Genomic DNA, 23992 nt, shown 5'->3' on the forward strand with positions numbered 1-23992 from the left:
AACTGGTCAAAACAAGAGACAAGCTGGAGAAAGACAGGAAGAAAATCCACTTCCGTTCTGCCCTTTCCTCCTGCTGGAGACTCACAGTTGTTACTCTGAAGGAGACAGCATTATGAAGATGAAGACCTGCAGGTCTTCATCCCCTGAGCACTCCAGGCTTTCCTGATAGAGAGCTAATTCACCTCTGCCTGGATGTTCTCATTCCAGCCAATGCCCGTTTGATCTCAGCCATTCTTGACCCTCAAAAGCCAGGACTTCAAGACAAGTTCCTTCAAGCCTTGTCTAGCCCCAACCACCTTCTTTTACATTTCAGTTCCTGATACAGCCTGAGCTATCATGACAGCAAGATCAGATCAGATCAGTTGCTCAGTCATGTCCTACTCTTTGCAACCCCATGAATCACAGCACGCCAGGCCTCCCTGTCCATCACCAACTCCTGGAGTTCACTGAGACTCACGTCCATCGAGTCAGTGATGCCATCCAGCCATCTCATCCTTTGTCGTCCCCTTCTCCTCCTGCCCCCAATCCCTCCCAGCATCAGAGTCTTTTCCAATGAGTCAACTCTTCGCATGAGGTGGCCAAAGTACTGGAGTTTCAGCTTTGGCATCATTCCTTCCAAAGAACACCCAGGGCTGATCTCCTTTAGAATGGACTGGTTGGATCTCCTTGCAGTCCAAGGGACTCTCAAGAGTCTTCTCCAACACCACAGTTCAAAAGCATCAATTCTTTGGCGCTCAGCCTTCTTCACAGTCCAACTCTCACATCCATACATGACCACAGGAAAAACCATAGCCTTGACTAGACAAACCTTTGTTGGCAAAGTAATGTCTCTGCTTTTGAACATGCTATCTAGGTTGGTCATAACTTTCCTTCCAAGGAGTAAGCATCTTTTAATTTCATGGCTGCAGTCACCATCTGCAGTGATTTTGGAGCCCAGAAAAATAAAGTCTGACACTGTTTCCACTGTTTCCCCATCTATTTCCCATGAAGTGGTGGGACCGGATGCCATGATCTTCGTTTTCTGAATGTTGAGCTTTAAGCCAACTTTTTCACTCTCCACTTTCACTTTCATCAAGAGGCTTTTGAGTTCCTCTTCACTTTCTGCCATAAGGGTGGTGTCATCTGCATATCTGAGGTTATTGATATTTCTCCCGGCAATCTTGATTCCAGTTTGTGTTTCTTCCAGTCCAACATTTCTCATGATGTACTCTGCATATAAGTTAAATAAACAGGGTGACAATATACAGCCTTGACGAACTCCTTTTCCTATTTGGAACCAGTCTGTTGTTCTATGTCCAGTTCTAACTGTTGCTTCCTGACCTGAATACAAATTGACAGCAAAGCAGAAGACAAATATGTGATGGGAACCTGGTTTTGCTTAGTGAAGAGCATGGCCATGAGGCAGGGAGAATAAGAATAACAGAAACAGTGGAAGAGACACACGCATGGTTTAGATATTTTAACGCCACCCTGAAGGTTTACACTGAAGCAAGATGTAATTTTTTAAAAAATGTTGGAAACAAGGATCAAAGGTTTACTTAGAAGTAGTTCATGGATATGAGATGTCCGTGTATACTGTATTTGGGGGTAGTAGTTGAACATCTTTGACATTTTCATTAGATATTTCCGAGCAATATTAAAAATAAATCCCTTCAAGGCAGTAATAGAGAACTAATTACTAAAAAAAAAAAAAAAAAAAAGCCCCCAAAGTGATCCCTCTTGGATAAAAAGAAACCAAAACACAAAATTCTAGCAAAGAGTGAAGAACGCTTAATAGCAAAATCTATGGAACAAGAAACCTACATTTAGAGGAAAAGTCATAGTTTTAAATACCTCCTTCCTAAAATAATATAAAAATGTACCAAGTACTCACCTAAGGGAATTAGGAAAATCAGGAAGAAATAATAAAGTACAAGGTAAAAAGTAAGAATGCATCAACAGATCCAAAACTTTAAGATAAACTTTGAGAAGATGATTAAAGAGTGGAAAAAGAGAGGAAAGAGAAAAAATATACAAAGTTAGGAATGAGAAAAGTGAAATTACCACAAATACAGGAGAGATTAAATATACAATAAAAGATATACCTGGGTAACTTCATGATAATACATCTGATGCCTAGAGAAAGCATTAATTTCCTGGCAAACATGAATTAGGCAAACATAAAAAGTAGAATATTTGCATAGACCAATCGCCATTACAGATAGTAAAAAGGTGATCAAAGAGCTACCATTAACAAAAAAATTAGATGTTTCATGTCTGAGTTTTATCTAATCGGTGAAGAACAGGCAATGTTGGTGTTTAATTATTCTGGGCTATATAAAAATATGGAAAGCTCCCCAATTCTTTCATAAAGACAGAATGATATTGATACTTCAGTTTAGTTCAGTCACTCAGTCATATCGGACTCTTTGCGACCCCGTGAATTGTAGCACACCAGGCCTCCTTGTCCATCACCAGCTCCTGGAGTTCACTCAAACTCACATCCGTTGAGTCAGTGATGCCATCCAGCCATCTCATCCTCTGTCGTCCCCTTCTCCTCCTGCCCCCAATCCCTCCTAGAATCAGGGTCTTTTCCAATGAGTCAACTCTTCACATGAGGTGGCCAAAGTACTGGAGTTTCAGCTTTAGCATCATTCCTTCCAAAGAACACCCAGAACTGATCTTCTTTAGGATGGACTGGTTGAATCTCCTTGCAGTCCAAGGGACTCTCAAGAGTCTTCTCCAACACCACAGTTCAAAAGCATCAATTCTTCAGCACTCAGCATAGTCCAACTCTCACATCCATACATGACTACTGGGAAAACCATAGCCTTGACTAGATGGACCTTTGCTGGCAAAGTAATGTCTCTGCTTTTGAATATGCTATCTAGGTTGGTCATAACTTTCCTTCCAAGGAGCGTCTTTTAATTTCATTGCTGCAATCACCATCTGCAGTGATTTTGGAGCCCCAAAAAATGAAGTCTGACACTGTTTTCACTGTTTCCCCATCTATTTACCATGAAGTGATGGGACCAGATGCCATGATCTTCGTTTTCTGAATGTTGAGCTTTAAGCCAACTTTTTCACTCTCCACTTTCACTTTCATCAAGAGGCTTTTGAGTTCCTCTTCACTTTCTGCCATAAGGGTGGTGTCATCTGCATATCTGAGGTTATTGATATTTATTCCAGAAATCTTGATTCCAGCTTGTGCTTCTTCCAGCCCAGTGTTTCTCATGATGTACTCTGCATAGAAGTTAAATAAGCAGGGTGACAGTATACAGCCTTGATGTACTCCTTTTCCTATTTGGAACTAGTCTGTTGTTCCATGTCCAGTTCTAACTGTTGCTTCCTGACCTGCATATAGGTTTCTCAAGAGGCAGGTCAGGTGGTCTGGTATTCCCATCTCTTTCAGAATTTTCCACAGTTTATTGTGCTCCACACAGTCAAAGGCTTTGACATAGTCAATAAAGCAGAAATAGATGTTTTTCTGGAACTCTCTTGCTTTTTTGATGATCCAGCAGATGTTGGCAATTTGATCTCTGGTTCCTCTCCCTTTTCTAAAACCAGCTTGAATCTCTGGAAGTTCACGGTTCACGTATTGCTGAAGCCTGGCTTGGACCATTTTCAGCATTACTTTACTAGAGTGTGAGATGAGTGCAATTGTGCAGTAGTTTGAGCATTCTTTGGCATTGCCTTTCTTTGGGATTGGAATGAAAACTGACCTTTTCCAGTCCTGTGGCCACTGCTGAGTTTTCCAAATGTGCTGGCATATTGAGTGCAGCACTTTCACAGCATCATCTTTCAGGATTTGAAATAGCTCAACTGGAATTCTGTCACCTCCACTAGCTTTGTTTGTAGTGATGCTTTCTAAGGCCCATTTGACTTCACATTCCAAGATGTCTGGCTCCAGGTGAGTGATCAGACCATCGTGATTATCTTGGTTGTGAAGATCTTTTTTGATACTTAAATACTGATAAAAGAAGTTAAAACAATTCAACCTTTCCATTTGGTCACATTGTATCTTGTACATATTGCTAGATCCAATTTGCTAATATTTAGAATGTGTGCATTTGTATTCCAAAAACCATGGGACACTTACTGTCCTGCTGGGAGGAAGTGTCTTTACAGAGGAAATCAGGATGGATTTTGATGTCGCCTTATACAGAAACAAAAGCAGAAGGCAGAAATGCAACTTGAATTCCATTTGCCATCTTATGAAGTCAGGAAAAGTGGAGCTCAGGCAAGAAATGTAAGAACTGTGTAAAATCAATCATCTTAAAAATTGCTCTGACGTACCGGTTGCTCTGGTTTTGTCTCTCCACAGATTTGCATACAGCCCTTAAAAAGGCCTGAATGCTTGTCCTCAGCGGCAGTAATGTAAGGCAGGTGCTGGGAATACAGCAACCTTCCTGGTGTCCAGGCCCAGGGAGGTCAGAATGGTGAGAGTGAGTCATGGTTGCCCTGAGAGTTGAGCAGAGTACTGAAGAGAGAGGCAGAAGACAGGGATTAGCCCACACAATTAGCTCCTCTCCTGGACCGTGGACTCATTCCTCCAACAATCCCTCTTACTCCCTCTGCAGTCTTCATTCTGTCACCATCTTTTCTCCACCTTCGCCTCTCCCATTCACTCCCCTTACCTGTCAAAGTCTAACTTTGGCCTCCCCTCTCTATGGAACTGCTCTCAAGTCCTAATTATTAAATCCACAAAGTGTTTTTAAATCCTTGTGTGTTACATTTCTTTGCTGTATTTCCTGCAACTGGGGTTTCTAACAACAACTCGTGTTGGGCCATTTCCACTTACCATCACCTACAGGCTCTTGAACCTTTCACTTAAGGCTTATCGCAGTCTAGTCTCAACTTGAACATGTTGAAATCTCTTTCAACCTTGGTTTCCTCATCTGTTAAATAACTGCATGAAATAATTACTACTTTTCTTTCAGCGCCAAGTTATAATTCTAAGGCTTCCCTGGTCCTTCTCTGCTGGAACCAATCTCATTACTCTGTGAAAAAAGTTTATCTGTACCTATCATATATTACATTGATTTGTCCAACAGATCATTTGAGCATCACTCCAGGTCAAGAGTTGTACTAGGGGAAGAAGAGGCAAAGAGGTGAACAAAGCAGGCACAACCCTGCCCCCAAGAGAAGCACTACTGATGTGAATATAGGGTTTAAGTTTCTTCCGAGTAAGGGCAAGAGCCAACTGCATGTGCCTGCCGTGGCTTTGCACAAAGAAGGTAGAGAAAAAAGTTTGCCCAAAGCATGAAAAGGCCTGTGCACCTAAACATTACCTGCCTCTTGACTCTGCTCTTGGATGAAGACCAGGAGGTTGCAGGAAGTCCAAATGCCAAGGGGACTGTGGTGTGGTGCTTTCCCCAACTCTGCCTACTGTAACGCTCATGGGGACAGATTCAGGATTCTAAACAAAAGGGAAAACAAACCACGTAAAGGACAGTCCTTTTTATAAAGCACTAGATTGAGATTCTGAATAGAGGTACTTATCACTTCAGAAGAGGAGTCAAGGTTATTAATTTTTCTTTTTTGCTTAAGTAAAGCCAGATGCATGCTCGGCAGGTGTGACTCATGGAAAAGGCTTTCAAAAATGGTGAAGACAAACGACTACTTTGGTTCAGATCACGAAAACACTCAAAGAACGCTCACATGCACGCATCAAGAATGCAAAGATGATAAAAACAGAAATTACCCTTATGAGAAAACATTTAAAAAATGGCAATGTTGAAAAGTGGGCAGGTTCTACAATAGACTATTGGGTTAGCATTTTCTCATCAGAAGTTTTCTTCTCACAACAAATTTCAGAAAGCCAAACCAAAATGATTCCTGGAACCACAGTGCTGAGCTCTATTCTGTGAGTAGAGTCTCTGAACCAGAACAACCTGTGATGGCACATACCTTTCATTCACGCTTCCTGTCACTCATGCTGGAAGTTTCTTTTGTGTATTTGGCCTATGAGGGTACACAATTTGGAGCTGAAAAGATGGTGCTTTTTAGCCAAAGAAAGTCTATTTTCCAAGCCAAGGGGTGCCAATGGCCTGCTGAAATGAGTCCTCTCAGCTCAGAACACCATCGTGTGGTGTTCAGCAGATTTGGGGGCCTTAGAAAATTAAATGTAACCTATAGGTTTATTTGGATACCAATGATTTTAGGGTTGGGAGACACAACTGGTTGCTGCAATACACAAAAGTTTATTTTTGACTTTTTTTCTTTTCTGAAGGCAAAATATAATAGAACTGAACATCAGTGAATTTTGTACAACAAAAACAGCTTTTAATATGGAACAGACAGTTCATGAAGGTTTTAAAATCCTGGAATGGCTTCCCTTTTTCAAAGTCATGCTTTCTTGCGGTCCACGAGGAGTTGGCACAAAGAGACGGTGGCAGCCTGCTGGGCGAGGTGAGCGGAAGGACGGGTGGGCTCCCCTAGATCCGAGTCAGCTGGTGCCACAGACTGGATGGCAAGATGCTCTCCACTTTTTCCATGACAAAGTTTAAGGGGGCAAACAGAGTGCTGAGGAACTGTGAACAAACCAGAAGAGCACACAAGTCAGGGGAGATCTTTTTTTTTCCTTTGACTACATCAGGTCTTAGTTGTGGCACGTGGCCTTGGTTGCTCCATGGCATATGGGATTTTAGTTCCCTGACTAGGGACTGAACCCACGTCCCCTGTATTGTAAGACAGATTCTTAACCACTGAACCACCAGGAAAGTCCCTCAGGAGAGATCTTGTTCAAGACTATAAAATGAACCTCTCCAACCCATGCTTGCGTATTAAGTCTCTGCATCATAAAAAGTGCCCAAACACTATGATTACACATTTATGTTTGTAGGAAATACAAACCTGCATTCCAGTTTCTGTCCCCAACCCTAACCCCGCCACCCCTAGCCCGAGTTCTGATGGACAAGGGAAGAAATGTTGGCTGACAGGCCCTCCACTCCTTGGATAGCTACCCCCAGTGCTGAGGCCTTCCAACTAGTCTTCAGGATATGAGGCTGCCCATGGAGATGACCAGTGCCATCAAAGGGACGGAGGATGGGTGGTGAGTGAGTAGAAGAGCTAAAACAGGGCGACAACTTCTCTGCCTGCTTGTCTAGTTATAGAGCTTTAAGTGGAAAAGGCAACAACAACAAAAAGTCTGGTCTGTGGGATGGTTGTGAGCTGCTTTGGGATCCTATGATCTCCCGAACACCTGCAGCCCATGCTCCTTTCTGAAACAGCTGCTCAGCAGTGAGCACCATGGGAGCCTGGGCGAAGGTAGCAGGCCAGCCAGTCCATGGACCACACATCCTTGTGGAAAAGGTGCCCCTCTGAAGAGACCTTCAGAATCTCTTTCATTCGGTTACTGAATTCCTTTCTGCCTTTCAAGTAGAGAATAATGTTCTTCAAAAGCGCCTTTTAAAAAAGCCAGGTGCCTCACCTAAGACTCATTTAATATGATCTCAAGTCTGTTCTTATTATGTTCTCATGAAGAATCAGCCTCTTTCCACAAGCCATCAGCAGCTGGCAGAGGAAGTGCCTAAACCCAGCCAGGCACAAGACAGGTATCTGGATGGATTGCTTGCTCTCTGTTCAGAACCAAGGTATCATCTCACAAAAGTTCAATATCTGGTCCTCATACTGTGGAGTCCTTTGTCCCAGTCCCCTGTAGAGAGTACAGCACAGTCTACACCACCAAGAATTCCCCACAGAACTGCAGTGTAGGACATGAGTACATACACAGAGTAGAGAGCACGGTTCTGAGGTCAAACTGGTAGATATGCATTTAATCCAGTTAAAACAGGCTCCTCTACTGGTCACATGCTCTATGGATTGCAGGTCCTCAGAAAGAAGTATGGTAGGCAAGTTTCCCAAGTTTACTTGACCTCAGAATCTTTCCTTCTTTTTTTCAAAAAAGAACCAGTAGAATACAAACTGGGAAGGCTTGTACCACATTATGGCAGGATTATCAAGGCTGAGATTTGTGTAATGAAAACTCGAGAGTATAAGATTCAAAATCCTTCTCTACATTGCCTCTTTCACAACAACTGAATATATTTACTCAGTAAGGCACTTAAGTACTGGGTGAGATATAGAAGTGTCTAGGACAAAAGTCCCACTGTAGGGAAGGTCAACGCCTGGGGGAGGGGGCAGGGAGCTACTAAGAACTGTACCCAGCAAAGTAACAGTACCAGGTAGACCATAATGCAGCAGACAGATGCACAAGCAAAGCACCAGGAAGGTCAAGAAAGGGAGAGAATCCATCCTGTTGAAAGGAACAGGAGAAGCTGAAAATGAGGTGACTGAAATAGTCCCCAGTGGATGGCTGGGGTATGAAAAAAACAGAGAGCAGGGGTAAGAATAGTAAGGAAAGAAATGTGAGCAAGGCGGAGGGGGAGCAGTGGATGGGGTGGGGGTGGTCCAGGCTCAAGAAACAGCTGGAACAGAAATGGGAAAGCAAAGCAGCTAAGAAGACCAGAAGATAATAAACAGTTCAGTTTTGCTGGAAGGGATGGAGGAAGAACGCTCAGAAGCAAATGGAAGAGCTTTGGGGAGGGCCTTCAGTGTCAGTTTGAACTTGCACTTAAGAATAAGGCAGCCTCTGGAGAGGGTGTGGAGAAAAGGCAACCCTCTCACACTGCTGATGGGAATGCAAACTAGTATAGCCACTATGGAGAACAGTGTGGAGATTCCTTCAAAAACTGGAAACAGAACTGCAATATGACCCAGCAATCCCACTTCTGGGCATACACACTGAGGAAACCAGAACTGAAAGAGACACGTGTACCCCAGTGTTCATCACAGCACTGTTAACAATAGCTAGGACATGGAAGCAACCTAGATGTCTGTCGGCAGACGAATGGATAAGAAAGCTGTGGTACATATACACAATGGAGTATTACTCAGCCATTAAAAAGAATACATTTGAATCAGTTCTAGTGAGGTAGATGAAACTGGAGCCTATTATACAGAGTGAAGTAAGTCAGAAAGAAAAATATCAATACAGTATATTAACACATATATATGAAATTTAGAAATATGGTAACAATGACCCTATATGTGAGATAGCAGAAGAGACACAGATATAAAGAACAGACTTTTGGACTCTGTGGGAGAAGGCAAGGGTGGGATGATTTGAGAGAATAACATTGAAACATGTGTATTGCCACATGTGAAACAGATTGCTGGTCCAGGTTCAATGCATGAGACAGGATGCTCAGGGCTGGTGCACTGGGACAACTCTGAGGGATGGGATGGGGAGGGAGGTGGGAGGGGGGTTCAGGATGGGGGACACATGTACACCCATGGCTGATTCATGTCAATGTATGGCAAAATCACTACAATATTGTAAAGTAATTAGCCTCCAATTAAAATAAATAAATTTTAAAACAAAGATACAATGGAGAAAAGACAGTGTCTTCAATAAATGGTGCTGGGAAAACTGAATGATTACATGTAAATGAATGAAATTAGAACACTCTAACATCATATACAAAAAAAACAAACTCAGAATGTATTAAAGACCTAAATGTAAAAACAGATGCTATAAAAATCCTTGAGGAAAACAAACGTGGAATACTCTTTGACATACATCCCAGCAATATCCTTTTGGATCTGTCTCCTACAGTAATTAATGAAGATAAAAATAATCAAATGGGGCTTGATCAAACTAAAAGCTTTTGCACAGCAAAGGAAACCATAAACAGAACAAAAATACAACCTACAGAATGGGAGAAAATATTGGCAAATGATGCAACCAAAAAGAATTAATCACCAAAATATACAAACAGTGCATAGAGCTAAAAAAAAAAAAAAAAAAAGGGCAAAACATCTAGATGTTTCTCCAAAGAAGGCATACAAATGGCCAAAAGGCACATGAAAAGATGCTCAACATCACTAATTATTAGAGAAATGCAAGTCACAGCTTCAACGAGGTATCACTTTATACTAGTCAGAATGGCTATCATCAAAAAGTCTACATATAATAAATACCAGAGAGGGTATGGAGAGACAGGTACCCTTTTACAATGTTGGTGGGAAAGTCAATTGGTACAGCAACTATGGAGAGGAATATGTGTGTGTGCGTGCTAAGTTGCTTCAGTTGTGTCTGACTCTGCGTGATCATTGGACTGCACCCTGCCAGGCTCCTCTGTCCATGGGATTCTCTAGGCAAGAATACTGGAGTGGGTAGCCATTCCCTTTTCCAGGGGATCTTCCTGACCCAGGGATTGAACCTGGGTCTCAGGCATTGTAGGCAGAATCTTTACTGTCTAAGCCAGCAGGAATTATTATTACCTTCTCCAGAAGAGCAGTATAGAAATTTCTTAAAAATCTAAAAATAGAGGTACCATATGATCCTGCAATCCCACTCCTAGGTATGTGTTCAGAGAAAACTGTAATTTGAAAAGCTATGTGCATCTCAATGTTCATTGTAACACTACTTTCAATAACCAAGACCTGGAAGCAACCTAAATTTCCACTGACAGATGAATGGATAAAGAAGAAGTGGAATAGTTACACAATGGAATATTACTGAGCCATAAAAAGAATGAAATAATGTCATCTGCAACAACATGGATAGACCTAGCAATTATCATACTAAGTGAAGTAAGCCAGACAGAGGAAGACAAAGATCACATGATATCGCTTATATGTAGAATCTAAAAAAATGATACAAATGAACTTATATTCAAAGCAGAAATAGCTCCACAGATATAGAAAACAAACTTATGGTTATTAAAGGAAAAGGGGGAGGATAAATTAGGAGTTTCAGATTAACACTACACACTACTCTGTATGAAAGAGATAACCAATAAGGACTACTGTAGAGCACAGGGAACTATACTCAATATTTCATAATAACCTATAAGGGAAAATAAACTGAAAAAAAAATATATATATTATCTATTTCTTCATTTTTCTCCTTCAAAAATAACTAATTTCCACCTATGCTTATGTGAAAATAAATTAGTATACATCTTCAAAAAAACAAACAAGAATAAGGCAGCCTCAATAGTTCTTGAGTGAAGGAAGGATGGCTTTGTACTCCAGTAGGTGCTAACGCACAGCAATGCCTGACTTTCTGAAACCATCCTTGGCTGGGCGCACAGTACCACGGGGGGTGCTCACCCTACTAACTGGATGGCTTGCACTTCTCAGTTCAGAGCTGGATGCAGTTGTGCGAGATCCTAGACCCAGGAACAAGCAATTACTGCCCACACTGCCTCTGAAAGAGACTGTTAAATCCTAGTTCTGAGAGTGTAATACGGAGCAAGTCTCCTGATTGTATCAGTCCAACATAGTAACACTGCAGAATTTAAAATATGCATACATAACATTTGTTTGTAATCAGACATTGTCAAGGCTCCATAACATATATTTGCTTGTATGTAATAGTTCCATGAAGAGGAGCTAGGTGCTAAACTGGTCTGGATGACCCAGGCATCCTGGCAAGAGACGGAAGATGGGGCCCGATGAACAAGGTGATTTTGCTGGTGAAGTTGTCATATCCCGAAAACCTGACCAAAAACAGATTTATAACCACCAAATTTGTGACTGAGGTGAGAAGGAATGACTGATGTATTAACATGAGCCAGAGTGGTTAAATGAAAGGCACCACTCAAAGTCTGAGTTCTGGGTGACTTTCTATACTAGCTGGGGGTTGGGGCGGGGACACAGGGAGCCATGGCATGGGTAGCAGAACAAATGAAGATGCTGTTACAAGCCTGGTTCAAAATAAAGGCTTGCCTGTTTATTTGCTTTGTTTTGGGCATTGACCTGACTTGGGTAAAAGGGAGGCCTCTGGAAATTCAGTGGCAAGCTTTGCTCAGCTTGAGGTCTGCAAACACCCCTCTTTCCACACTGCACCACCAGATGCAATGCACCCTGCCTGCCTGGACCACACCTGCGCTTCACAACCAGGTTCCCCAAGAGAAGTAAGTCCTGATACCTCCCGTGTATGTGATCATTTACTGTTCTCCCTTGTATCTAGGATGTTCTATCCTTGGGAGAATTGAGAAAAGAATCCTTCGAATTGTTTCCTAGAGATCCTAGTTCTCTCGCATTCACCCAGTTGGGATGTACACCCTTTGTTACTAGGTTACCTTCCTCCTTAGCAGCCCTCCTCGTGTCCTCTTCCCCATCTCTCACCCACAAGGAAGAAGCAGCAATGAAATAAGGTGCCTGAAACCAATAAGCTCTTTTCACTTAGTAGCTAGACAAAGGTCAGTGGCTTTCATCAGGAGGTATTACCAAAAAAAAAAAAAAAAAAAGTTTGGTGGAACATGCCTTACTTCCTTGGGATGCTCATTTATATTTCTTTGCAAGTTTGAAAATCAGTCAACACTTTCTGACCCAAAACTCAACCAATGCACATGGAGAAACAACAGTTTCACTGAGGGACTTGGGAAATGTTAGTGCCTGAAAAGTTAAGTCTGAATGAGCAACACCAGGCAACCCTGGAACAGCTCATCTATCTCAGTGTCCAAAACTCCTGTCCCGAGGGCAGAGATACATGGTCCAAAACCCACCATAATTTAATCAGTGTCTTGTGGTGAGAAAAAGCAACTGAACTAATAATAAAAGAGAAAGCGACACTTCAATCGCCTGATCCTCCTTTTCCCAAAACACCATTATTTAGAAGAAGGTCATGGCTCGCAACATGCTTCATTAACATTTGAAATGCCTCTGCTTATCTGAATAAGTTCCAGGTGCCCTATTGCAATCAGACAATTGACATTTCACTGTAATCAATATCAGACTTCAAAGAGGTCAGGGTCTATAAGTTGAAGACGAGAGTCAGAAGTCAGGGGGCTGGATCTCAGGGAAGGAGAGAGACCAGAGGAGTAAAGACAGGGCCCTTCAAACAGAAGAGGTCAGCACGCTGACCTTCCCACATTCTGTGAGGGGCTGGGTTTGGAACGATCACTTATTTATATGAGCAACCTTATCTTGGTAACCAAACATTCTAGGAAGAGTTAGTTCTAAGTCATTGAGGTAGATTAGATTAGGCAGGGAGAGCCAGTTGAAGCCTCTCATTTTACTATTTTCCAGTGGCTCACACTTGGCTGCGGGCTTCCTTACTGGCTGCATATCAACATGTAAACACACTGGAGAGTTCCCAAGCTGCACGCAGCCTGGCGGGTGGCGGTGCAATCTCTCTCCATCTACTAAGAGTCATTATCCCAGGGACATTATCTCAGGCGAGGGCTGAGAAAATCACTTTCACAAGCTGCAAATGGTTGCAGGCAGCCTATAGGGCGGCTGTGATAACCTGTGGGGGTCTTCACGAGGGGCCTGATGAAGTGACAAGAGTGAAGATGTGGCGAGGACTCGGGGGCGCGGGGGGAGGAGGAGAGAGATGGGGCTTGTCTCCTCCAGGCTATCCATCTTCCTTCCCCACAAAAGCTCTCCAGACATTTTGGAAGCTGCTAAACCTTAATGAAGGGGGAGATGAATGTGATCCTCCAGGCAGAGGTTTAAAAGCAAATTTATCTGAACTACATTTGAAAACTGTGAGTAGCTGACCAAACTATCATACCTTGGTAGCATATAAAATAAGAGGACCATAAAGGCAAATTTATATTTTATTTAATCATTTGGTCTCTGACTCAAAATAAAGCTATGGAAATATTAAATGAGGAGAGTGGCCTTTGGTCTAATCTGTAATGAATACACCTTTGTGATATTGTGGCAGTGACACAGCCTAACCTAGGGAATGCCCAGTCGTAGTCTAGGTACTATCCGCCATTCCCTCTGGCCCTCTCCCTGGTTAATGCAGCTCCAGGCAGTCATTCCATATAATATGGTGGTTCTCAGCCGGGGCTGCACACCCAAATCACCAAGGGGGAGCATCTGAAAACTCAGATACCCAGACTGCACCCCAGGCCAATTAAGTCAGAGTCCCCTGGGTTTGGAAGATCAGGCATCAGTAAATTTTAAGCTTCCCAGACAATTTGAAGGTGCAGCCAGGGTAAAACCACTGGTTTCCAGAAAGCGGTCACCTTAATGGCTTTGACACTGCACCAGGCATCCACAGATGGCTGCTAGAAGGCGGGCTTTCGTGAGGCCAGCGTTCTCTGAAGGAATAGTCCTCAACCCATCCATCTTCATAATGAGTGGTGGGCGGGGAGGGAGCTTTTTAAAAACACAGATTCCTGGGTGCTAACACTCAACACTCTGAACTCCTAATGGTGGGGCCAGGTGAATACTGCGTGCACCAGAGGCTAAGAATCACTGTTCTGATCCCAAACTCCCACCAAGAGTCGTACATTAGTTTAAGGAAGAATACCGGGCCAATGACATTGTCTAATGTTGTAAATACACTCCTATTTAAAATTTTACATTATACTCTAATCTACCCAGACTTTTGGCAGCTACTTTAATTCAGAGGTTGGCTTGGGATAGAAGCAAATAATGAATAGCATAGGCTCATAAACTAGGGAGCATCCACAGTGGAAGCTTGGATGATACTGGGTTCAGGAATCATATCATGTTAAGGAACTTTAAGATATTCTGCCTGAAGAAAAGAGAAGGTATTAACTTAGAAGTAAGAAGTTGCCATGAATGTAGTAACTGCCTCAAGAATTTCAAAGAGGAAGTAGAGTTGTTCACTATAGTTTTGGAGAGTAGAATAGGAACATAAGTAGAAATTAAAGGAGGGCAGACTTGACCAATAAAAGGAGAGTTCGGAGTGATCCAATAATGGAACAGGCTTCCACGTCGAACAGCTGAGTGCCCCATGGCTAAAAGTATTCAAGATGCATCTAGGTGATCTCCATCAAGCTACTGTTGCAGGCAATTTGTTTAAGGTCCCTTTCAACTCTTAGTATCTATGATTATAATTATAAAAGAAGAAATGCTAAGCTGTATCTGAGTCTTTACACTGATTCTTTCTGCAGAAACCACTACCATTTATTCATTTAATAATCATTTATTGAAAACCTACTATGTGCAAGGCAAAGCTATGGGGATACAGAGATGAGGAAGACACAGTCCTGCTCGCAAGGAGCTCACATTCTAAAAGGGGGTCAGACAAGATTTTAACAATTATAATACAGTACAATAAATGTAATAATATAGGTATTCATGGGTGGGATCAGAGAGGAAAGGCTTCTAACTCAGCTTAGGAGGAATTTAGAAAGCAAGCAGAGTATGAAAGAATAAAGAGGCATTAGTAGACTGGACAAGTGCTGGTGGTAATGGGGAAGGGCATTCCACACAGGGCAAACAGCACGTGCAAAAGCACTGGGGTGCACAAGAGCCTGTTGCATCTGGGAATGGTGAGCAATTCACTGGGGCCCAAGAGCAGTGCCTGGGCAAGAGTTGAGAGAGACTAGGCTGAAGAGGCAAGCAGGGGCCCGATCACAAAGGACCTCGTGTGCCATGCTAAAGACCTGTGACTTTATCCCGATGTTGGTGGGAAACCATTGGGGAAATTCAAGCACAGAAGTGACATGCTCAGATTTTCTAAAAAAAAGATCATTTTTGGGTCAGTACAAAGGAAATACTGGCAGAGGAGAAGCCTGGAAAAAAGGAGACCAGTTAAGACTCTTGCAAGAAATCACAGAGATCTAAACTCAGAGAGAGTCATGGGATAAGAAGGAAGATAAGAAGAGGTGAATTCCATCTACTGACCACCGAGCAGCTCAGGAGGTTAGATCTGACAGACTGTGGAAACAGAGACAGATGGGATGTAAAGGGTGAGAGAAGGAAGAGTCTGGGAGGGCTGCCGAGTTTCTGGCTTGAGTGACTGGGTGGATGTCAAAGCCACTGGCGGAGGTCAGGGATACGGGAGGAGGAGCAGTTTTGGTGGTGGGGGGAGGAGGGTGATGAGTTCAGTTTTGGAAATGTTGAGACTGAGGTGCCGGTGGGATTTCCAGTTCATCTTCAACACGCATGAAAATACTCTCGCAATTCCAGTCCCTGAGCTCTGCCGAGCAGAAAATGTCAATCATCTGGAAAGGGATTAAATCAACCCAGCCAAGTTAGAAATCATCCTTTCTGACTCCACTTGCCTTGAAATCAGAATGGAGTTCCAGGGAAACAACTGGTATTCTTTTTCTGACTCCTTCTGTTTGAAACTCCTCTGTGGCAAAATTAGTAAACTTATCCTCACTGTGTGTGCAGGTGGAAATAGTCAGTTTTCATCAAGGAAACAATGGTTCTTGGTTCTCAATGCAGATGACTTTTCTTATTAAAGCTCTTCTCTATAACCATCTTTTTTTTTTTTAGAAAAAAATTTTAATAGTCATTTTATTTAACTCAATATATCTAAAAATTATCATTTTAACATGAATTCAGTACAATAACTAAGGAGATATTGTATATTCTTTTCCAAGACTAAGTTTGAAATTTGGTGGATATATTATAGTCTCAGTGCATCTCTTTTTAAAAATTTTTATTGGCATATAGTTGCTTTATAATGTTGTGTTAGTTTCTATTATTCAGCAAAGTGAATCAGCTATACGTATACCATAACCTTCTTTAAAGAGTCTTAATGGATTCTGATGGTTCTAAACATTATATTTCTATACTTATTAATACTATACACCCTTCACACCCTCTCAGTTCATTCCCCAAACAATTTAATTTGTCAACATTACAACTTTTAAAATTTAAATCATCTTTGAAAATGTAAATTCTATCCTTCTTGAAGGAAAGACCTACAATATCTAAAGATTAGAAATAATGTCATTCAATGTACATAAAACTGAATAACCTCCCAAATATTTTTCATTTTCTAGGATTTCCTTAATTCTTCATGTAATTCTTTTAGAACTCACGCATATTTTGGGGAACTGCTGAGAATTTTTTTGTATGTGAAATGAGGCAAGGCATGCAGTAATAAACAAGCTACACTTTCTCATTTTGATTCCACTGATGATACTGAAAATTCAGTATCAGTGAGCAAAGGATCAGTACAAGCACATCCACTTTTACATGACCCTCCCCGTTTCTCTTATGCTGCTTTTCATGACTTTCCCTGCCCCCTGCCCGAGGCCTCTCTCTTGGCAAATACTCACAGCTTTTGCAAAGACCCCCATGAGTTCTGGGAACTGATGTGTCAGGAGGGCCAGCATGGCTGTGAAGGAACACAATCCAGCAGTAAAGAGAATAAAGAAGGGAAGCTCCTTTTTGGGGTAAACTGAGACTTCATGGAAAGCTGTGGAGAGGAACAAAAGGGAAGTGTTAGGGCTGCCGTGAAATGCACTCTCAGGGAACTTCTCTAGATGGGACAGACTCTTCAGAGCTTTGGCTGAAGCCTTTTGGAAAGGAAAAACGTAGGGCCCTTGCATGAATGAGCGCCAACGTCTCCGCCAGCCTCTGGAGCCTAGTGCTTCTCCCAAGTCCATATTTACCCTTCAGGACTCTATCCAGGGCATGATGAGGCTAACATGGGGATGTCACACATTCATGGGCAGGGACAGTGACACTATCTACACCTAATACACAGTGTTCCTTTCTCAAAAGGAAACATAAACAAAACTTTATTCAAATTATAAAACACATGTTCACTGAACAAAACCTATAAAATCCAAAGTCAAGTATCCTGAAATAAAAACTCTTCTCTCTAGGTTGTCATCATCCTGTAATTTTTAAATCATTGTCATAGGGAGATACTAGTGTGTATGTGCGTATGCTAAGTCACTCAGTCATGTCTGACTCTTTGTGACCATGGACTGTAGCCTGCCAGGCTCCTTTGTCCATGAGATTCTCCAGGCAAGAATACTGGAGTGGGTAGCCGTTCCCTCCTCCAGGGGATCTTCCCAACCCAGGGATCGAACCTGCATCTCTTGTATTAGCCGGCGAGTTCTTTACCTCTAGCACCACCTGGGAAGCCCAGATATGAGTGTAGCTTGTATTTTTTCCTGGTACAATCTAACTATATCAGTGGAGGATACTACCCTGAGGGAGAGACATTTAGCAAAGACCATCCATCCATCAACAAGGGGAGATTTTAGAGCTTTTCATAACTTTTAAATTTCAAGTGACCTGAACAGAAAGAAAAGCACCAAAGGCTGGCCCCGTGGAAGGAAGCCGTGTGACTGTGTGTGAACAGCACTGCCATTCCAACCAACCTCCATCTTCCTCAGGAAACCCAAGGTCTCAAGCCTCTCCTCGACTTTTCAACTCTAAGCCCAAAACATGACAGGGTAGAGGGCCAGGGAGGGACAAAGACAAACAGCACCTGAATCTGAACCCAGGGATGTCAACCTGCTAGGGTTCTCCTTGGGCGGACGTGTGCTCAGGGCCACTGTGGATGCCGCACCACTAATGTGCCGAACGCAGGTAACATGTGAAACCACCCATCTGCCTCTCATCCTCACCCTCAACACTCAATGAGTGTGACGGGAAATCAGACTTGAACCACTGCATTCAATTAAATCAACGTGAGTCATAATTTTCTATTCTAGGACCGTAAAGATTATTCCTAGACACTGTCTTTTAAGAACTATAATCTTGTTCTAATAGTGAATCTATCCCCCATGGAAATGTGTTTGAACTCAATTAAAACATTTTAAAACAATGAACTTTTTAGAAAACTGCCTTTCTTACCAGAAATCAGAAATACTAATAAGGATCTCCCTGAAGGGAGAGCTGAAATGAAAAAGTGTGGGCCCATCACAGACCCTGTTTCTAAAACCAAATCTACTGCAGAGTGAGGCACTCAACCCCTTTACACAATAAATGCAGATGGTGAGGAACACCATACCACTGAGGCCTCCATCTCCCGAGGTAACTCGTCACGCAGCAAAGAAAGCAGAGAGCTGCCTTCTGCTCCTTCATCCTGAGATGGCAGCTCATTTTGCACCCGGACCCCACCATTTTGGAGATTTACAACTGTCTCAAAAAATATGGCCATTGGACAGTTTATAAGCACCCAGGGCTCCAAGTTCAGCTGGTCTTCTGGGCAAAGCATCTAACTATGTTAGAGCTATGAGATGGGATAGAACTGGGGCTAGTGCAGGGTGGGAGTGGCAGGAGAGAAGACAGGAAAGAGAGACTAGTCAAAATTTGGAGCTTATTATCTGAGGGAGAAAAGTATGTCCTAAGGCAGGGCCACATGAAGGGCCTGGACACGATTCCTTATACACAGTATAATTTGATAATAACTATTTAGCTGGAATTGTCAAAACAATGTTGGATTACAGTAAACCAAATCATACTTTCCACGTGTGGTACGGGTCCTCTGACTGCCAGCTGGTAAGGCCCTCGAGGGTAGGATTTGCCCTCTGCCTGCTGTGGACAGAGCTGAGGCTGCACGTGTGCCCTGCACACATCCCACTGGCTCACTGCATGCCATCCAAGAGATGCTCGCAGGAAATCATGCCGGCCAACAGCATTGCATCACTGGAGAGAGCACGCCCACCTGGCCCATGGGTCCGCCTCTGGTGGCAATGCCAGCATCCTCATGCTGCCCTGCCCTCCCCGCCAGACTCTTTTGCAGCTCCTCTGCTTCTCCTTTAGACTCCAGTGTGTGCAGACTGCCTCTGACCAGCGGGAGAGCCCAGGCCGAGCCCTGCACAGTGGATCGGCCCAGCGAGGGGCATCTGCCTCAAACTAGGGTCTCTGTGCTCAGACCAGCCAGGACATGATGCCTCTTCATCTAAACTTCAGTCACCAGGGGTCTTTCCCTTTGATGAATCTGGAAAGATGTGGAGGAGCAGGAAGCCAAGCCTACACACATAACTCACTTTAATGCTTATGCTATCAAATGAGGACAGGGTTTGGGAGAAGAGTAATAGAAGACAAGGAACATCATAAACATTTATCATTCCCACCTCTTTCTATCCCTGTTGTCGGCACACCACCCTCACCAGCCCAGGAGAGGAATTCGGAGGGGAGACTTACATGGAAGCAGCTCACGATCTGCTGTCTCTGTACAGATGGGGTAGGGATAAAACAGATGCCCCTTTTCCAAGGGATAAGGGATCATCCGAAAAGCTGAAAAGGAGAGGCAATATGTTAGAGGTACAATATTTGTCTCATAACATCTCAACTTCACGAAGAGCATTTTGAGCATTTTTATAACGGTGAACATGTCTACAAGTAACTTTCAGAAAGGATGCGACACTTACCCAAATGCTGAGGCATGCGCCAGAGAAATTGTCAGAGATGCATTATGACAAATGACTCACACATTAACCTCACACTATATATCTGGACAAACCTCACAACACTATGTGGGGATGGGGGTGCAGAAGAGTAGGCAAAGCCATCAGTTCCAATGCCCAGGGTTTCCTCAGCTACAAAATATTATGAACATGTCATGAGCACTAATTCAATATAGTTCAACTGATAGTAATAACACAAACCTGGATTGAAATGCTTCCCCAAGAAGCAATGTGGACTGACTTGTAGGAGCATGTCACAGATGCACAAATATGAAAGGCATTCTAGCATGTCTATTTTAAAAATATGTCTAGGTGGATTAGAATTCCAACCAAGATGGATAAAAACAAGAATCTAAAAGTGCATGACTTGGGAGGTATTTCTAAACTTTATGAAACTTTTAAATCTTCAACATCATGTGGGGGAAAAAATGGACCTGGAGAGATTGAGTATCTGTATTTTGAGGATGTCAGGCCACGTAAGCTTTGCTTTTGGGGCATCAGATAACATTAGGTCTCACACTGAATTATGACTTTCCAGTCAGTCCATCTCTTCCCATTTTCACATGCGTTACTCTCCCTGTTACAATGTCAACAGCATGTTAGTCTCACTGTTCCTATGAACAGTACTCAAGGAGGTAATTTTTCTTCCACAGATGTCCGGCAACTACAGCATGCTATGGATATAAAATATAAAAAAACTAGACCCTACACTGGGAATGTCAAATTACAATCCTTGCCTTCGTGTGTGTCAAAGAGGGACGGTGGCAACACAGCAAGCTTTTCAGCCTTAAATGCTGCACTTCAAGGACTCCTAGCTATGTCCTCAGCTGTGTAATTACTGAAGTCTTCTCAAAATGCTGTCAATGTACATATTTGTCTTTTGCATACTTATTTCAAACAGAAATCAGAAACAAAGAATGTTCTCCCTCACGAGACATGACAAGGTTCCATTGTAACCAGCATCAGTGCACATATGGTATTTATTCTGGTGTCTGAATATTATTTAAAAGTAAAAACATTATGTATGTGATCCCAGCATTTGGAATGCAGTCAATCTGCACCACAGTGCTATCACTCTGAGGTTACAGCGCGTTGCCACGGAGAATATAAATCACTACAAACGTGGGATTAGAGCAGAGCCAGTTTGCTGGCAGTTGGCTGAGGTAAAAATGTTATCAATTTTCCTCTTGTAACAGAAACCTCTTAAACAGAGATTAAAACATTAAAAACACCCCAGACTTTAACTCTTCTTAAAATGAAAGGCTCACCCTAGTTCAATCAGACCTTCTCTTTCATGCAAAACAAGATGACTTTTGCCCGTTACAGCAAGCAAGAGAGGGGTTCCCTGCATAAGCTGTTAACACACCAAGATTACTCGAAGGAACCAGCATTTCTCTCAGTAGAACTAGGCTTTCAAGAGAAGGAAAAAAATTACAAAACCAAAAAAAAGAAAAACTCACTTAGTGCTTTATAGGATACACTAAACTCTCTTCTGGGAAGCAGGACATTTAAACTGCAATATGGCAGGATTTTAATACCATTTCCCATAAATGATGGCTGCTATGAAAGCACCCCCAAAATGTAGAAAAACCTATGTGGAAGGTTTTTTTTAAATGCAGATTTTCATGTGCACTAGGGCTCCTGTAATTAAGAATCTGTCTAGGTTCATATGATATAAATAAACCCTCAGTTTTCAAAGTGGCTATAAATTTGAATGCTAAATTTTGTTCAAAACTGAAGTCAGTTTGCACTTCAGGGAGTAATTTTTTTTAATGAAATATAGGAGTGCGAGATCTTGAGAGTGTTCAACCATAGAAATCAAATGGTTGGTTGGTGTCTTTTCAATCAAATACCAAATGCTTTTTACTCCAGTATTTGGCATGCATACAAATTTTGTGCATCAAGTTACTCTTTTCCTTCTAATCAGTTCTGGTCTTTCTGGAGAGGGTGAAGACACTGATTATATATGATTCAACAAAGAATATACACACACTCTTCCTGTACCATCCTCTGCCCCCAAGGCCCATGATAGTAAGGATGCTTATGTGCCTTTAAAATTTCTCTTTCTCGTGTCAGTTGTCATTTACATGAAGTTCATAAAATAACGTTAAGACTTTTGGCTTCACTAAACAAAAGCAAACACAATTTCTGTTTGCAATTCTATCCTTTATCCACCCTGCTGGGCGGGGTCCAGCAAAGTGCGAGATAAGCACTGGAGGTCTAGAAAGAGCGGGAAGAGGCAGCACGTGAGCCGCGCCAGGCGCACCCCCTCCTGGTCCTTTCACTGCAGACGTGTATAACTGCTCCACGAGGACCTCGTGGCTTTAGGTGAATGGCCACAACTTTTGCAAGTGCAAGTAGTAACACACTGATTCAGCCGGGCAAGTAAGAATCAAAAGAAAGGTCATTTGAACTGTTTTATGAATGTGATCTACTTCATGAGTGACTAAAAACCTCCTAAAATATTTCCATCCAAAAAAAACCACACATACATTTCAGAAGAAATACATGAAAATGTACATGCATTTGGTTAGAAAAAAACCAAAAAATCTGGACTCTTCAGTGTTAGTACATAGAACCCAGTGGCATTTTTGCATTTTCCTTTTGTGCCATCTCCTCCCCTACCTTGGTTTCTACTGTGCCTTTGGGGGAGAGGCAAAATGAACCGGGAACTACTTAGTGAACACAGCAGGCCCTCCACAATACCGTGTGAGACATTACACTACTGCCTTCTGGCTCACCCAGACACATTTTCTAGACAGGTTTCAAGCCTATATCAGTGTTGTACCCATCAGAGACTTAACCAATTCTGGATAAAGAATCAAGAGAACCAAAGAATGGACACAAGCATGGATACATGAACAAGCTAACTCTTGATTTTCCCACTGAATTCTAATGACCTTTCATCCTATCCACAATATAGGCAAGGATAGAAGGCAATGTTTGGTACTTTGCCTATGTTGAATTTTCAAAGAGGATCTCAGAGAACTTTATACAGATTGTTCGCAATACTAAGGACTGAGTTTGAATCCCAGCTCTACATGGTCAAAATGTGAGTGTCTTTCTTGTACAGCAGGGACAGGAATGTGAGCCAAGCATGCACTGTTTCTGGACTGATGGAGCTGACTGCCCAGGGTGGGAAACAGATGAGACAATAATCATGAAAACAAGTGTGAAAGCTCCCCTGTGATAGCGTATACCTAATGGGGTAGCGGTGGAGGTGACAGCTCACGACGAGCCAAACTGGACCAGGCTGACAACTGTGTGACCTCAGGACGGTCATTATTCTGTGTCCAGCGAGTCATTTTATGTGTCCATAAAAATGAGGACTCCAAGGACCTCGAGAGGCTGTTAAAGGGACTATGCGTGACAGCAGAGCTCAAAGTGTCTACAAATAGGGCCTGACTGCTCAGTGAAAGTTAGTTTTCTCTTTACTTTCCCTTTCTACCAACCCCAAGCTCCTACTTGCTCTATAAGTCATACTCTAGCTTATAAGTAAAAATGCTGCTTATTTGTGAACAATTAGAAGTACAAATGATAGAATAGAAAATTATCATCACAACCCACATTTTATGTTCTATTGACTGTAACATAGGCAATGGCCATAAAGGTTCTCTGTCTTTTGTGAAGCTTTGGGGACAACAACAAAGAAAATTCAAAAGCCAAAACTCTGGATTCTGATACACATTTTTTCACTATCTAGTTATATGGCCTTGGAAAACCACTTTCCTTTTAGATTACAAGATGTTCTATTCCAATTTCAAAGAAAAATTCTAGAGTTTTGGAGCAGAGTCACTAGCTTCTTAGTGACCTGTAACACTCTAATACTCTGTTCCTGCTTCCTTGATAGCTCTGCTCCTACCCACACTATATGTACACCTACATGTGCACATGTATGTGAGTAT

The 23992-nt window shown here is 42.4% G+C and overlaps 1 protein-coding gene across 9 annotated transcripts in view; it reads right to left on the reverse strand.

Moving 5' to 3' along the window:
• Window positions 1–6162: 6162 nt before the first annotated feature.
• ST7 (suppression of tumorigenicity 7) overlaps window positions 6163–23992 on the reverse strand; it is a 277302-nt gene continuing 259472 nt past the window's right edge. For 7 of the 9 annotated variants that reach the window (XM_025291142.2, XM_025291144.2, XM_044946632.1 and 4 more), the window contains 3 exons: window positions 19825–19917; window positions 16995–17134; window positions 14887–15926 (listed from right to left, as the gene is read on the reverse strand). In XM_025291142.2, the coding sequence (XP_025146927.1) occupies window positions 15807–15926; window positions 16995–17134; window positions 19825–19917 (353 nt within the window). In that variant the 3' untranslated portion in view covers window positions 14887–15806. Of the gene's footprint in view, window positions 6513–14886; window positions 15927–16994; window positions 17135–19824; window positions 19918–23992 lie in introns of those variants that run through there. The other 2 variants (XM_025291143.2, XM_025291146.2) reach the window with 1 other exon arrangement.

This window comes from Bubalus bubalis, chromosome 8, assembly GCF_019923935.1.
Source record: "Bubalus bubalis isolate 160015118507 breed Murrah chromosome 8, NDDB_SH_1, whole genome shotgun sequence".
In the NCBI taxonomy this organism is placed as follows: Eukaryota; Metazoa; Chordata; class Mammalia; order Artiodactyla; family Bovidae; genus Bubalus; species Bubalus bubalis.